The 16,348-nt window shown below is 36.3% G+C and overlaps 1 protein-coding gene across 9 annotated transcripts in view; it reads right to left on the bottom strand.

The window, feature by feature from the left end:
• LOC129708452 (trinucleotide repeat-containing gene 6C protein-like) overlaps positions 1-16,348 on the bottom strand; it is a 440,994-nt gene that overhangs the window by 22,785 nt on the left and 401,861 nt on the right. For 4 of the 9 annotated variants that reach the window (XM_055654238.1, XM_055654236.1, XM_055654230.1 and 1 more), the window contains 7 exons: positions 11,606-11,812; positions 8,027-8,214; positions 7,816-7,896; positions 6,776-6,833; positions 5,366-5,532; positions 2,026-2,199; positions 423-563 (listed from right to left, as the gene is read on the bottom strand). In XM_055654238.1, the coding sequence (XP_055510213.1) occupies positions 423-563; positions 2,026-2,199; positions 5,366-5,532; positions 6,776-6,833; positions 7,816-7,896; positions 8,027-8,214; positions 11,606-11,812 (1,016 nt within the window). The remainder of the gene's footprint in view (positions 1-422; positions 564-2,025; positions 2,200-5,365; positions 5,533-6,775; positions 6,834-7,815; positions 7,897-8,026; positions 8,215-11,605; positions 11,813-16,348) is intronic. The other 5 variants (XM_055654237.1, XM_055654234.1, XM_055654239.1 and 2 more) reach the window with 3 other exon arrangements.

The raw sequence follows: 16,348 nt of genomic DNA on the forward strand, positions 1-16,348 counted from the left end.
TGCTCAAGCCAATACTGTTTCGGTCCAGAATTATACATATTTACTACTTTGAAAAAAAAATCAATAATCATAGGTGTTTCAAAACTATACATTTAGCTGCGAATACCTTACTTCAGCTATGTAGTAGTACTCTAAAAATTTTGATCCATGACAAAGCAAAATAGTTATGTATCATTTAACTGCCAAAGATAATAAACATTAAAATTTAAATGGGCTCTGTTCTTCAAAGCCAAAAATAAAAAATAAAATTGTATATTGCGTCACAAATTCTAATCGAACTATATCCAATTGGTTTTATATAATGCATTTTTTTTTTCCTCAGACATAAAAAATAAGCCTTAGATTGAAGACCGAATGAATTTAGAGATAGCACAAGATAGTTACCGAGCCTTTCAGCTACGGTAGTTTGTCACATCTCGTACCTGAGGGGATAGAAACTGAGGCACTTGAGCACGAAGACTAGGCTGGGATGAGTTAAGAGGTTGCACTGGCGGCTGCTGTTGCTGCTGCATGGTCCTGGCTTGTGCTGCTCCGCTATTGCCAAACATACCTAGATTGCCACTCTGTCAATTAATAAAAATACCAGCTTAGATTAATATCATCTGATCTACATACATCAATTTAGTACTGGCAATCAGAGTCTTCAATTTAATTAGTGCTAAAGCAGCACAAATGTGAGAAAGTATACGTTATTTATTGTCGTTAGCGCATCTTCCCCACCCAACAATGAGGCCTTATGGACTCCACCTTCCCGAGGTCATCTGTTGCCAGCCTTGTTTTGCTCTGGCCTTCTCCATCTTTCAGTCTGAAGAAGGGGTCAAGGAAAGAGCGTTCACGTCACGGCCCTGTTTCCACCAATCTTTCCACCACCACGCACAAGAAGCGACAAGACAGACACCATTGTATGCAGATGCCGAGAGGTGTGTTCAGCTCTGGCTGAACAACTTCTAATCCTGTGTGTGGACTCGATAAGAAGAAGAAGTCTGAAGAAGGGTCTCGACCCAAAAAACACCCATTCCTTCTCCCAGGAGATGCTGCCTGTCCTGCTGAGTTACCTCAGCTTTTTGTGTTTATCTACAGCTCAGAAACAGTCCACCACATTCATGCCAACCTTGATGCCCAAACATGCTGATCACTTTTGCTTGCATCCTTGGTTTACTTTGGAATCACAATAATCCAGGGAAAGCTTGAAAGGATCATTTTGGGCTCATTGAATGAAATGAGCATAGAAGCAGACGGAAGCAGCCAACTTCTTGTGGGGCGACAGATAGCACAATGGGCTAAGAGTTCGGCTGGCGACCGGAAGGTAGTCGGTTCAAATCCCGCTTGGAGTGCATACTGTCGTTGTGTCCTTGGGCAAGACACTTCACCCACCTTTGCCTGTAATGGAATGTACGGCGGCAGGCGCGGGCACACCGCGACGCCCTGTGTCTCCCTTTCAAGGGAGATGCTAAAAATGCATTTCGTTGTCTCTGTACTGTACACTGACAATGACAATAAATAAATTGAAATTGAATCATTTCAACTTGATTTTCTGTGGGCTGGAAAATGAGCGGGCAAGAGCATTGTACAAATGAACAATAAGGGAAATGTATTCACAACGAGTTCGGGTAGATTGTGCAGCAATTATAAAAAGTGTTTCATAGACGCAAATCTGACATGCTCAGTGTTACAAATTTAATTTTGGGTAAGAACTCCAGTTACCCTTTATGGGAGCTTTCAGCAAACTTATATATTTTAGTTAATGAAGAAACAAATATATATATGTTTATTGTCACATGTACAGAGGTAGTGTGAAAAGCTTTTTTATTGCATGCTTATCCAAGGGTCTCCAATGAGGTAGATAGTTGCTCAGGACTGCTCTCTAATTGGTGATAGGACGGTTCAATTGTTTTACTAATTCAGACTTCTTAAACTAATTTCAAGAATTATGATTACACTTAATATTTATTAGTAGATATCTGATTGCATTACAAAGTAATATCAACTGGGTTAAAGCAATAATTCACGAACAACCAGTCTTACCTGTCTAGAAGAATTCAAGTTTTGCATGCCCAGCCCGGAGGCAATGGCACCAAGAGCCTGATTAGGGTGTGCACTGTTTGAAAGGGCGAGCTTCAGGCTTGGTGAAGGCAAAAATGGTGAAGTAGGGGACTCTTCCACTAGGCCGCCATCCTGATTGGAGAAAGATAGGGTGAGCTATGCAGTGCCAACCAGGGCACAGCATTGTTAGATGGTAGTGGAGTGGTATTCGGAACAAGGACAGAAGGATTCCATAGTCAAAATAAAAATGGGGTTAAAAAGGTTGATGGGAAATGCAGGTTTGGAAAAGTGAAAGACAGAGAGAAAGAAAAACAGGGTTAAGGTGCATGACTAATAACTTACATGTTAACAATGAAGTACATACATTAAAAAGAGCAAATACTGCAGGAGTGACGAACTAATAGGTGAGGAAAGACAGCAGTGACAGCAACTTCACCAGCTCCATTTCAAAATATAACACTCACTTATTGACATCAATTTTTTAACTTGTTAAAATCACTGTTACACCATTCAGCTCAGTTTTCAGTGAACTTAGTAATACCATTTAGTTTCTTCAATGAGGAAACAAACATGTTTTCACACAGAGAGTGGTGAATCTCTGGAACTCTCTGCCACAGAGGGTAGTTGAGGCCAGTTCATTGGCTATATTTAAGAGGGAGTTAGATGTGGCCCTTGTGGCTAAGGGGATCAGGGGGTATGGGGAGAAGGCAGGTACGGGATACTGAGTTGGATGATCAGCCATGATCATATTGAATGGCGGTGCAGGCTCGAAGGGCCGAATGACCTACTCCTGCACCTAATTTCTATGTTTCTATGTTTCACTATTTAATTTAAGAATCCATAGTCCTTAAACTAAATGCAAGAATTATGATTATACAGAAATTGTAAATTATTTCATCAATTGGAAGACACATTGAGATACAAGGAACTGCAGATGCTTGAATCTTGAGTAAAATACAAAGTGGTGGAGAAACTCAGCAGGTCAGGATTCATGTCCTCCAGAGATGCTGCTGACCTGCTGTGTTATTCCCACTTTCTGGGAAGACAAATGTTCTCCTTTCGTTAAAATAGGCATATAACTTTTAGGTGATCACATTGCACACATACTTCCAACCTTTATTAGTATGGGTGTCAGGGGTTATGTGGTATAGGCAGGAGAATGGGGTTGAGAAGGAAAGATAGATCAGCTATGATTGAATGGCGGAGTAGACTTGAGCAGCTGAATGGCCTAATTCTGTTCCTATAACTTATGAACTGTTAATATTTAGGACAGATTTACATTTTATCTTTGGTTTTTAATGTGTCTTTCATATCTATTTCAGGATTTTACAAAACACTTTACAGATCAGGAAATACTTCTGAATTGCAGTTACTGCTGCGATGTAGTAAATTTGGTGGGTAGTTTTTTTACACTAAAAGCTGCCATTCAGAATTCAACTTCAGCTTGAATAGCTGATTTCAGACTATCAGAGTGTCAGATACATTGAAAAGGATTTTAATTCCTCTTGACAGCAGGGAGGGTCAGGGCATTTGGGACACGGCCTCAAGTTCAGCAGCCCCCAGGCAAGAGAATATGAAACAATGCCCCAACCACACTGATGGATGAGAACTAATGGGCTACAGTGCCTTTCAGTATCATCATGGTAGTAAGGCCTAGAAATTGTTTTAAACTGTGGGGTCACAAAAGGTTAGCACAAGGTGTGAGCTGGAGAGAGGAAGAATCCCCAATGCTTAAGCAATGTGGTTCACTAAGGTTGATGAATCACACCACCTGTGATCACTGCCCTGCTCAGCCATCTGAATTAGTGCAATGATATCCACAGCAGTTGTGGTTTGGGAACTAAACTGCGAGACAGTTCTTTTAATAGTACAATACTGGATTTATTTGTTCATGTTTCTGGAATTAGACATTACTTATTGACCGAGAGCTGGAAATGCTACCAGCTGAGCTAAATCTAGAATTGAGCAATGTTTTATATAACATATAATGGATGCTTTCCACAGTATTAACAAATGATAAAACATTTAGATGTTTAACTAACAACCTCCATTTATATAGTACTTCAATGTACGTGCAAAGAGAGCACTTTAAAAATGGTGAGAGTAAGAGACAAAGAACCTGATGCCAAAGTGGAGAAATCAACCTATTCAATACACCCTTACACACATTAAAAGAGGGCAAACACAAGGATATTTTAACGTAAAAATCACAAACTGAAACATATTTTTTAAAACCAATATGGAAATATAAACAAGCAAAGCCTAATTAAAATTAATTTGCACGGAAAACGAGCATTAATTCTCGATATCTAAATTCAAGTACATATAAATATGATGTAGTAATATTAGCAAAGAAATTACATAATTTAAAACATTTGCCAAAATAAAAGTGTTTAATGACTACTTTTGGTGATGCTTTTAAAGCTTTGACTTCTACTTATTTAAGATTCTTGAAATAAACCAGTCTCAAAAGCTCCGAGGGCTTGTGTTTCAGAAACAAGGTCATGATACTTGTACCATATTGGAAACATCAATCTCTTTATGATTTGGCGACCATAAAACTCCCATTAATGAGTTTAATCTATTATCTGCTATGCTGATCTGTAAATATTTGAACTTTATAACTGCAACTTTGACAGATCCAAGTTTATCTTAAAACACTAGCAAGGAACAATGTCAATTAGTAAATGTTTGACTTACTGCAATCATGTCAAAACTATTTTAATTTTAGCCGAATTTTATTTTTTTACAATGTACCAAAATATGTCTGCACCCCAACAGATCAGTAACAGTCATGGTCAGTTACTTTGCCCTCCCTTAGCAGCGTTTCAGATTATTACTAAAGCTAGTTTTCAAAAATGTTAAGGTGCCCAGAGATTCATAAACAACACAAAAATATTGACTTTTTTGCATGAGCTCAATTTGTATTTTGTTAAATCTATTTTGGTGCAAAAAGTATTTTTTAAATGTTAGTTTTCACATGACTTTTCACTGACATCCTGCAGTAAAATATAATTTCAAGAATACAGCTAGGGATAAAGGCTACTTGACACTATTAAAACAAAGTTCATCCCAGTTTAAAACTTCATCCGATTACTTAAAATCTTTTTCTTCCCCCCTATAGATTGCCACATAGATTTCAAAGTGAGATCCAAATGTTGGCCAAACTAGCTATCCAGCATTATTCCCTTTTCTTCTTTGAATTCAGCTGAAGTATAGCAGATAGTTTGGTTTTCCCCCCCAAAATAATTTTGGTTCACAAGGTAATGAAATTCTGCATCAGGACAAAACCATTGTTCAGGTTCTGTTAGTTATGACAAACCTTGTCAAAAAAGGTGGGGCGATCCACGGAAGACTCTTTGGAGACAGAAGGTGGTCGGCAGCCAAGTGGTTTAGAAACGATTCCATTGTAATCTGATATTCCCATTCCACGTTTGTCCATCTCCACTTTCTTTTCCAACAGAGCACCTGGAAAAGGGGAAAATCCATCTTAACACAAAACAAAAAAGAAAAAGGAAAAAACAGAAGACAAACATTAACTTCAACTAAAGACACAGGCTAGTGAGTGCAGGTGAAGTGCAAAAGTATTTACATACAACATGCTATGAATGGTCACATGCTGAGAAGCACTTGAATGAAAACAGATTGAAACAATCCACTATACAATAACGTGCTGATGAATGCCATTTCACTGTTGGGCTTGAAGACAATGAGCAAAAATCTCCCAAAATTTTAAAGGGAGAGGAAAGGAATACAAACCCCCACAAATCTATTACAAAGACTATGATAAAGGATTAACAAATATTTTATTGCTCTCTATTGAAAATAGACCCATATGACTAGCAGTAACTGTTTGACAGATAGTAGCTGGAACAAGAGGTGTGGAATAATTCTGGATTCATAAATGGCTTGCTATAGCAAACGACATGGGGCGATGGTAGAGCAGGAAATGCCAAGTACTTCAAATGAAATCTACTTGTGTTTCAGTGTATTCAAAAGCTGCAGGCAAGCTGGGTTTACGAGTCGGAGTGCTAACAAGAAAAATTCAATGGGATGGAAATAGTGTGTCGCACAGGAAGCCAAGCCTACTAAGACCACATTTTAAATTATATTTTCTCCATAACCCAAGCTCCACTCTGTTGTATGTTCATACTTTTGCAGGGATACAGTAGCTGACCAAGTTTAGCAAGGTAATTTTGTAATTTTGCTTTTTGGAGAAAGGGCAAGTAAAGAGAAGCTCTTAAATTATTGGATGGTGATGTACTTCAACCAAAGAAAACTTTAGGATTTTACAAAGCATGAATGAGGATGAGAAATATGCAGCGACCACAGCAGGGACTTGGGCCATTCAGCCTAATCAATTTATGTTAGCATTTGTTCTTCATATAAGCAATCAATCTTGCACCTTTCCATGCTAGTGGTAGATTGATTTTAGACATTGAACCAGACTGTAAAAAAAAATGAATTGTCTACTTCAGGATTTCTCCCCTCCTCCAGAAGAATAGGGATACCCCAAGGCCAGCCTAATGATCATGTATGGCATATACAGCACTGGAACTTTGTACAACATGCAGAATTCAAGGCTTCCTGGAGTTCACATTAGTATATCTATCAACATGGCCTTAAACCAGCAAGATTTGTTATTATAAAAATAAATCAGGATGTCAAATGACTTTTAATGCTTGGAAATCTCAATAAGAACAAATGTCAAAATCACATCTCTCAGACTTACCCATAGCCTGATCAAGATTCAGGTTATTACATTTCAGAGCCTCTTCTGCTGGTTCTCTCTGTGAATGATTATATATGCCATATTTAATTGTTTGCATTAAAGATGTCAAATACAAAATAGCTTCATTATGGACAACATTCTTACAAATGTGATGCTGATACGGAACTGCATAACTGATGAGCATTCAGAAAGATTGATTTGTACACAAACTATAATTTTTAACAAGATACATTTGTCCTGAATGTGTTAACAACATATCAGAATCCAGTGCAAAAACAGTAATTCTATCTGATGAAGATGCACAGGTTTAAATGCAAAGTTTGTTTTTTGATATGTTAAGACTATAACTTCGCACCACACAGAACATTTCAAGCAAACTGAATGACATAAACTGAATGAGTATCGTTACACACCAATGCACCTAGAGTACACACATTTCCAAAAAAAAGCTACTGAAGGCAGTATAAAATGCTGCTTTTCAAAAGAAGGGGATTGATTTCAATGTTGTGCCAAAGTTGAAAAGAGTACACATTTCTGCCTTTATTTTAATTCAACAACTTACTCAGAATCAATGAAATCAGGAGTATCCAGTCGTTAAACTGAACAAGACATTTTAAAGCAACAGGAAAACACAATTTTCGAACATATTTTAGAACAGGATGCGTTTCATTTATCCAGAAAATTACCAATTCCAGTGGTTTTGCTGTAAATCTTGATAACTCCACAAAATGTATCCAGTTGTATAAAAGTTGACTGCAACTTCTATCCAGTCATAACTGACTTGTTTTAAATGTGCCCTCATGTGTTTAACCTTTCACTTGTTTAGCTGCAATAATTGGTAATTCTCTATTGAATCAATTACTGAATTTGACAGATTCACACCAGATTAATAATCCAAAATCTAATGAATGCAATGCCCTCTGACAGTTAGCCAATCTCGTACAACTGATTCAACCCTAATTGCAAACTCAACATGGTCAAAACATGATTGTGCATGTATTATAAATGGAAGCCAAGAGATTTAACGAAAGGGTACTTACAGGAAAACCCATATCAGTCAATTGCTTTATCAGGCGATTCATAAGCCAAGTCTCTTCTTGCTTACTGGATGCTTTTATACTCTTCAAAAAGGAAGCAAACATCTTAATCAGAAACTTTTAAACATTGACAATGGCAGTCAAACTCTCCCGCCTTCACCACAATAAAATGTCAATGTTTGGAAAAATCACAAAATTAAAAAGGGAAATATACCTTCTGATGCACTTTCTTGCTAGCATTGCTCCAGCCTGATGAATTACAGGAAGAGTTGCTCTCCTGAGAAGCTACATTATTCCACATTCCCATCTCTCCCTCATCTTCTTCCCAGTTAGAATGATGGCTACTATTGAGGGAAATTTCATCTCCACCGCTGACCCAACCTTCTTGCATAGTTTTAGAAGCTGAATTGGAATAAATATGAAAAAAGGACATTTAAATTATGCATGGACACCAACAATCCTTGAAGAAGGAAATGGTTAAGTTTGTCACTTATTTATAAACAAATGTTCAGAGCAAAGCGAGATCAACATTTAACTTTGCATCTTTCTTGTGGACATGTACTCCGTATACGTTCAAAAATTACCATCTCTCATTGGCCCTCCGAATTCTGGTAATTCAAGTAGTATATATTCTTATATACATTTTCTTTTTTTTCTCTTTTTTTTCTTTTCTTTTTATTAGAAGTACAGTAAATTACAATAATACATCACATATATCTTAATACATTTGTTGTACCACTTCGTTTTCCGAGCTTTAAAAAAGGTAGAAATAAAAGAAGTAAGGAAAGTGAGCAAGAATCGTGAAGGTGCAGGAAAGTGTTGGGAAAAGAAAGCCCCTTAGGGAAGAAGTTAGAGAAGGAAGTAAAGAAAGGAAATTAGACCCTAGAAAGAAAATAAAAAAAGTAAAAACAATCGCGTAACACAAAACTCTGCAAACAAGGATATACCAACCGTATTTTTTTTTTATTTTTTTTTTTTTAACTGGTACCATTTATATTTTAAATTACTATTGCACCTTATACTTGTAATAGTTCCATAAATGCAGACCACGTCTTTTGGAAGTGGTCTGATTTGCCTGCTAGGAGGAGTCTCATCTCTTCCAAGTGTAGTGTTTCGAACATGTTGAAATCCACATTTTTATTGTTGGTATTGGAGCATTTTTCCAAAATTTGAGTATAAGCTTTTTTCCCATTATTAGCCCGTAATTAAGTAAGTTCTTTTGAAACGCGTTTAATTCGGGGTTACCTTCCGAAATTCCAAAAATGATCCATTCTGCTTTTGGTACAAGTTTTATTTTAAATAATTTTGTGAAGATTTCAAATATTTCGTTCCAGAATTTTTGGATTTTTATACAAAAAACAAAAGAGTGCGCTATGGTAGCTTCTTGTGACTGACATTTATCACAAATGGGTGAAACATTGGGGAAACTTTTTTTATTTTAGTTTTTGAATAATATAGTCTATGTTTTGTATTGAATTAGAGTATGTCATACGTTGATCGAGCATTTATGCACATATAGTAAGTGTTTATCCCAGCTCTCTTTTGAAATTTTTATAGCTAGTTCTTGTTCCCAGTCTCTTCTAATACCATCGGTTGTAGGTATTTCTATATTTAAAATAATGTTGTATAAGTATGATATTAGATTTGCTGATTCAGCCTTTGTCTTCATGGCTTCATCCAATAAGTCTTATATACATTTTCAAAGACTATTTATAACATTGTGGGTAAGCCAAATTGTTCAAGAGCTGTAGACGTGGGAATGTAGCAGACTTTGCAGAATCATTCTTAAATTTTATGACATTTTACTTTTTGCATGTAAATTTTGTAAAATGTGAATCTAACCTTTAGGATTAAGTTTATTATTGTCAGGTGTACCAAGGCAGAGTGGAAAGCTTTGTTTTGCATGCAATCCAATCAGATCAGATAATAAAGTATAATCAAGCTTAATTTAAGTGCAATAGGCAGAGCAAAGGGAAAAACAGAGTGTACAATACATTTCTCAACATTACACTTTTTCGTCAAACTCACATCTACCCAAATGGCTTGTGCATGTGATAAGACATACAGAGGAAGTCGAAACGTTGAGGAGTGGGGATTGATAATTTGTCAAAATTCAAACAGGACGTTAATAATAACTGAGTAAATAAACTTCGGTTATGTGATCGGGCATAAACCTAATTGCAGGCATCACACCATGTTCCAGGTAGTGGACATGAATTTGGGAAACTAACCATTTGAGAACTCTGAAGAATGAAGATTCTTTTATTCTCTGGCTTTCGACACTGGCTGAGACATTGCTCCTGTTTTTAGTGCTTTTAATATCTTTTCATTTTTACTGTTTTATAGTCCTTTGTTTTACGGTTTTTAATGGTTTGTAATAACTTCTTGTCCATGAGTTCTCATGTACAGCACTTTGTAGCAACTGCAGTTGTTTAAAGTGCTTTATAAATAAAGTTATTATATATATATTATTAAGATGTTGGCAAGATGCAAGTGTTTTGTTAAAGAGAGAAGTGACGATGACCAATTTGGAAAAGTTTAGCGGGGTTGTGAAAAAGAGGCAGAGGTTAAAAAGTTGGGGCAATCAGATTCCAAGAAGAGAACCTTTAATAACATAACAAGGAACAGGATTTGGACTTAAAATTCAATGTCAATTATTTCAAGAGAATAGGATATATTATCATGGGCATTGATTTGGAGAAGGCATGAAGGGAAGATGGTAGAAATGTAAAAATCACAATTCAAGATAAATCATCACAAAGTGTTGGTGATCATTTAAATGGAATAGTGAAAAAAAACTAATCTACATCACGACATATATATCCAGAGAGAACGAAATCCTTTGCAATTATATCCAGATAGGCTCATTAACATATCATTTTATTTTGTACATATTTTTCACTGAGTTTGGTTTGTAATTATATTGCAATATTTCAGGAATTTGGAAACAAATGAATTTAAAACTATTGATCACCACTGATTAATTACAGCTTGTCACAAAATATTTTTATTTCAACATGTTCATTAGCACAGCTTCACTTGGAGCCCAAGTATCTACCGAGAAAAATTCAGGGCATAATGAAGACCAAATTTAGGATCTTAGGAAAAACTAATTGCCAAATAATTGAAATATAACTTTTAAATAATGAAGATCTCAATAAATATGTCAACACACTATGAAAAACATTTACACTTGCCTTTAGAAACAATATTTAGTTATATTAAGGCATTTAATATTTTATAATCTCATTTATCATCATTAATACTGATCCGAACACGTCTCGCACAAATCTAGTTGATCATAACCATGCAACTTTGTTTATTTTCAGCACATTCATTTAGCCTTCTTTCTTAATACTAAAGATGAAGTCTGCACAACATTAATGAAATATTACAAAATTGTCACTTGCCAACCAGGGTGGAAAGATATCTGAACAATGGGCCTTATATGAATCTTGTTAATTCAAGGTAATATTTGCGCTTGCATGTTTTCGATACAATTAGCAACTTACAAACTTTAAAATACTTCCTGCTACAAGTATGTATAATACATAGCCATGATATACATTTCAGTACATAAAATACATTTCATACCCTTTTGCAATATTCAATTCACAAATTATTACAATGGGTATCTAAACCCATCAACTTGATCGAGAAGCTTCACCAAAATGCACCATATTTCAAGAGGAGCTTTATCCTGGTGAAGGATTAAGTTAGTACAAAGCATTCAGCATCTGTCTAGTCTGAGCAGCACACTTGCAGAAAAAGAATATTGCTCCAATTTTGTTACCTGGTTTGCACATTGCCGGGGCAGCAGCGGGAGGATTCCCTCTTCCAAAGTTCCCCGTTAATTCCACAGTATTATCTCCCCACCCTGAACTGCCATTGGGAGGTTTGCCCCATGCTGAAGTCCCATTATCAACTGCAGTCAATGGAGAAGGTGGCTCACCCCAAGAGTTCTCAGTTTTCGCAGGAACACTGAGTGCTTCTCCCCAACCTGTGAAAACATTAAGCTCTTTACCTAATGAATATGAACAAACTCTGCATTGCACAAAAGTTCTCATTTGATTAATATTCCTGTAATTATAATTAGTGCATTGTAGCTAATATTTGACATATCACTAACAACCCTCATCATACAAATTGATTATTAACCTTAAACACAATAATGGTCTAGTTGTTAACATAGTTACAGATATAGCACAGTAGGTGACAAAGATGGAAGCCCAATTTCAGAAGAATTTTTACTTTCACTGTTCCTTTTTATATCCTTTCCAATCTCCTCCATGAATAGTCAGAATCAATACAAAGTTCCTCTTGCTTTTTCATTGTTTGTTACCCTGAAATAACCTGGCCCAGTTAACACTGCATCTGAAGTTACTCTTTCAGCTGTCTTCGGTAACAACTGTAATTATTCATCTTATTTCCAACAGATGCAATTAACATAGAAAGACAACCATAGGGCAAAAATGCCATTGCCAAAAAATGATTGGGTAAGCTTCCTAGAAATCAAGAGCTCATTTCTTATACCCACCACTCTTTTGGTCCCTTTTAAGTATTTCCACTCACCTTAAACCTATATCCTCTGGTTTAGATACCCCCATCCTGGTAAAGAGACTACGGCCATTAATCTTACCAACATCCTTCATGATTTTATAAACTTCCAAGAGGACTCAACTCAACTTCCTTCGTTCCAGGGGAAACAATCCCAGCCTACCCAGTCTATCTTTTAATACAAGCCCTCCAGACCTCGCTGCTTTGGACCTCACCCATTTCCGGCGGCTGTTTCGATAGACAGATACATTGATCCTTAAGCATATTTATTTCCTCCCTGGTTATCTTCTTGCTCCTAATGTTCCTTTACAACCTACAAGCATTCACATATCTGTCAGAGCTACCACATGTCCCCTTTACTGCCCTCCTGATTTCTCTTTTTAGTGTATGATTAGTTCAATTATTTTCTGCAGCTGCATGCACCACATTCTCAATTTTTGCACAGGGCAGAATGACAATATACTGAACACAAAGTTCAGATTCGAAGACGATAGAAGATTTCAAAATCTAATCTTCTCTCAGCTTCCCAAGTTGAACATTTTGATTTGTGAAAAAATTGCCACAGATATTTAAATTTAACAGAAACACAAATACCTTACCATTGTACGTTCAAGAAGGCGACCACAAGGGACAAAAATTGTATCCAAACGTGTGAATTTCCCATGTTGGATTGTTTATGCAAATAGATTTTTTTGCCTCATCTTATATTGTCCGACATGCTCATCTCAGTATTGTTTCATAGTTTTTATTCTATCAAGAATTAGTCGTTCCTTTCCTTTTGTATTTAACAAACCCTTTTGCCATTTCTTGACCATGCCAATTTATTATCACAATTAAGTTGTCATTTTATATTACAGCAACCTGTTATGTCTTTCAAATGACAATTGCTGTGGCACATGCTTCAATTTCCATGGAACTTATTTTAGAGATAGTACAACACTTGCATTTATGCAGTATAGATATGCACAAACTAACATAATCTGCATCAGGAATATACATTTCTTGAAATCAGTCAAATTCAAGTCTTTATTTAACTTGTAGTATATGATTTCATTGTCAATTCGACCAACAATAATTAACAGAAAGAAATACTTGTAATAAAGTAAGCAAATGTACATTCAAAAGTTAACATTTAAAGAAGATGCCATGTCCCATTATTATCCAAAAAGGAAATAGTGTGTTTTCACAAGGCCACCCATCATTTATTTAAACTAACTGTGCACAACAAAAAATATGATTTCTCAGTGATGTTCCCCAATTCAGTTCTTTACTTTTGCCCTTTGTACAAAATGGTCACATGGATATTTGTATTAACTTTAAGCAAGTTCAGAAACGGCAATAAACATAGTTCATCTCTGCAATGAACGATTGCAATTAAAATAAAATAATTATCGTAGCACCTTCATTTTGCCAGGCTGTTTTTTGTTAACATGGTAGTCATCATTTTGTGCAGAAATCGTGGATATATTTTAGAACTTGCTCATTATTTGGTTAATTTATTATATCTTGATGACGTGCAAAGCAATTCCATTATTTAATAAACACTCAATATTGTCCAATGATTATATCAAAATAACCTTGAAATGTAGCTAGATCCCCCATATTATCATATTGCCTATGCCTTGCATAAATTGATAAAAGTAAACCATTTTTTAATAAAGTGTTACATTCATAAGAGAAAAGATGATGTAGACCTCTTCTCATTAACGATGCTCTTTTCAGAATTGGTAATAAATGTACAAGCCTAATTGGTGTAAGTGCATGCAAATCCAAGTGCTAAGTATTCAGCACTAATTGAGCAAATGATATGCAAATAGTTATCATTAAACAAGTTACTTGTTAATCATAGACAGTAAGCATTAAAAATTAGTCGTTAAACCACTAATTATTGCAATTGAATTTTGTTACTGGAATTCTATTTTAACAATAAATTACATGGGTTGAAAGTGATTTTTTTCCCCCGTTAAGGCCAACAATCTTTTCACTTAAAACAATTTAAGGGACTAACACTTTGGAATTGATAATGCAACCTTCCATGCTACATTAATACACTCAATATATTTGAGAAATAACAACATACTGCACGACACCTGTCTTAATGTGAATATTAACTATAAAAATAAATTCTTCCAAATATCTATCATTCATACACACTATGAATGGTACAAAATTTCCCAGCATTTTCTCCCAAAGATGCAATATTATCGAGCTATCAACTTCACTTAAGTGCATCATTCTTCAAAGTATATTTCCTAATGGGATAAATATGCACTTTGAAAGAAAATAAAGTCATGTAACAAATAAAGTCATAACAGCTTTGAACAAATACATTCTACTACTGAAAGAGAAGGGTGATCTATGCTATGTCAATCTTAATTTAGAATCTTAATTAACAAAATGGTTTAAAAAAATTGTAATATTTGGCCCCTAATTCTGCTTTGTTGTCTTTCTCTAACTTTTTTGACACCGTTATTTCATTCTATAATAAAACATTCTATAATATCTATTCTTTCAATCCTACAATCGCTACAGCAGATTAAAGTTAACTAAATTAAATGCTTTCAAGAAAACTTTAAAAATGAATCAGTCAAGAATAAACAAAAAAAATCAGTAGAAACATTTAGAATACTACTTGACTAAGTGGGACGCGTTGGGTCCCAGCATCACACGGGAGGGCTGGTCACCAACGCAATATTCCACCTCCCCACCAATTCCAATATTGCTCGCCAGTGGGGGGGGCTGTCTGTTGCGCTAGTATTGGTGTTGCGGACCGAAAGTACTGGTTTCCAGAGGGATAGTATAGACATTGTGGGCCGAATGGATACTTGGGCTGGCATGCAACTGTTGCAACAATTTTAAAATCCAAGCCAAGCCAAGGCAAACAATTGGGCTGCAGCCACCTGACAACCAAAATTCATTTTGAAAACTATACTTTTTAAAAAGGCGAGGCAAACAATTGGGCAGCAGCCACTTTACAGCCGCATCGAGGGGACTCACCGTGGAGTAGACATGCGTTCAGTGTTATTCGCAGCTCAGAGAGCCGTGATCCTCTCGCTTCCTGGGTCTGGCAGAGACTGAGTGAGGGACAACACTTCCAGGTTTTATAGTCCCTCCCTCCTGCCGCCAGCGGGGGCAGCAGAGAGAATGGCAAATTTAAAAAAAACATTAATATCTCTCCGATTTTTTAGCGATGGGAAAAATCCTCCGGTCACGGAAGGCGGAGGGGGGCTCTGAGCGAGGTGGCCAAAGATGACGGCCATAGGTGGCGGCGTTCTCTCGGAAATCGCAGCACAGTGGGCCAAAAGCGGTCAAGATCAGACTTTTAGTAATATAGAGATGGCTATTTACGATGGCAGCATAATGCCAGCACAGGTGGTACATGGATTGACTATTTTCTCTCTGTTTTTGAAGATGTCCTTTTACAAATTTGATTTAAAAAATGACAAAGTGCTGGAATGACACATCGGGTCAGGCAGCATCTCTGGCCAACATGGATAGGTGGAGCTTCGGGTCAGGCCGAAACTTCATCTGGCTGATTTGATATCCACCGAGACATTCTAAGATCAGAATGCAGTTATATTTTGGGCTGAATTACTATCAAGCATGAATCTTTTCCAATTTCTGAATGCCGTTTGACATATTCACTGTCAGAAGATCTCTTGTATTTCTGTTGTTTAAGATTTAAAAAAAAAAACAGGACACAATGGGGTGTAGTATTTTGCTTTTGTGCCACATAAGGTCGATATGCAGAACAATTGCAAAATCTTGCAGGTGGGTTGAAAATCAGAAATGAAAATGTTGTAAATACTCATGAAGAGCTTGTGTAGAAGTGACCAGAGCTGCTGTTGTGCTGATCCATCAATGTTAAAGCAACAAATCATGAATGAAAGCTGGGCAGTAGTAAGAGCTTGGGAACGCAGCAAACCAGCTTCAAGGTAAAACAGACACACCATTAAATGAGCAAAAAAATATGGTAGAT

This window comes from Leucoraja erinacea, chromosome 23 (genome assembly GCF_028641065.1).
Source record: "Leucoraja erinacea ecotype New England chromosome 23, Leri_hhj_1, whole genome shotgun sequence".
Taxonomy (NCBI): Eukaryota; Metazoa; Chordata; class Chondrichthyes; order Rajiformes; family Rajidae; genus Leucoraja; species Leucoraja erinaceus.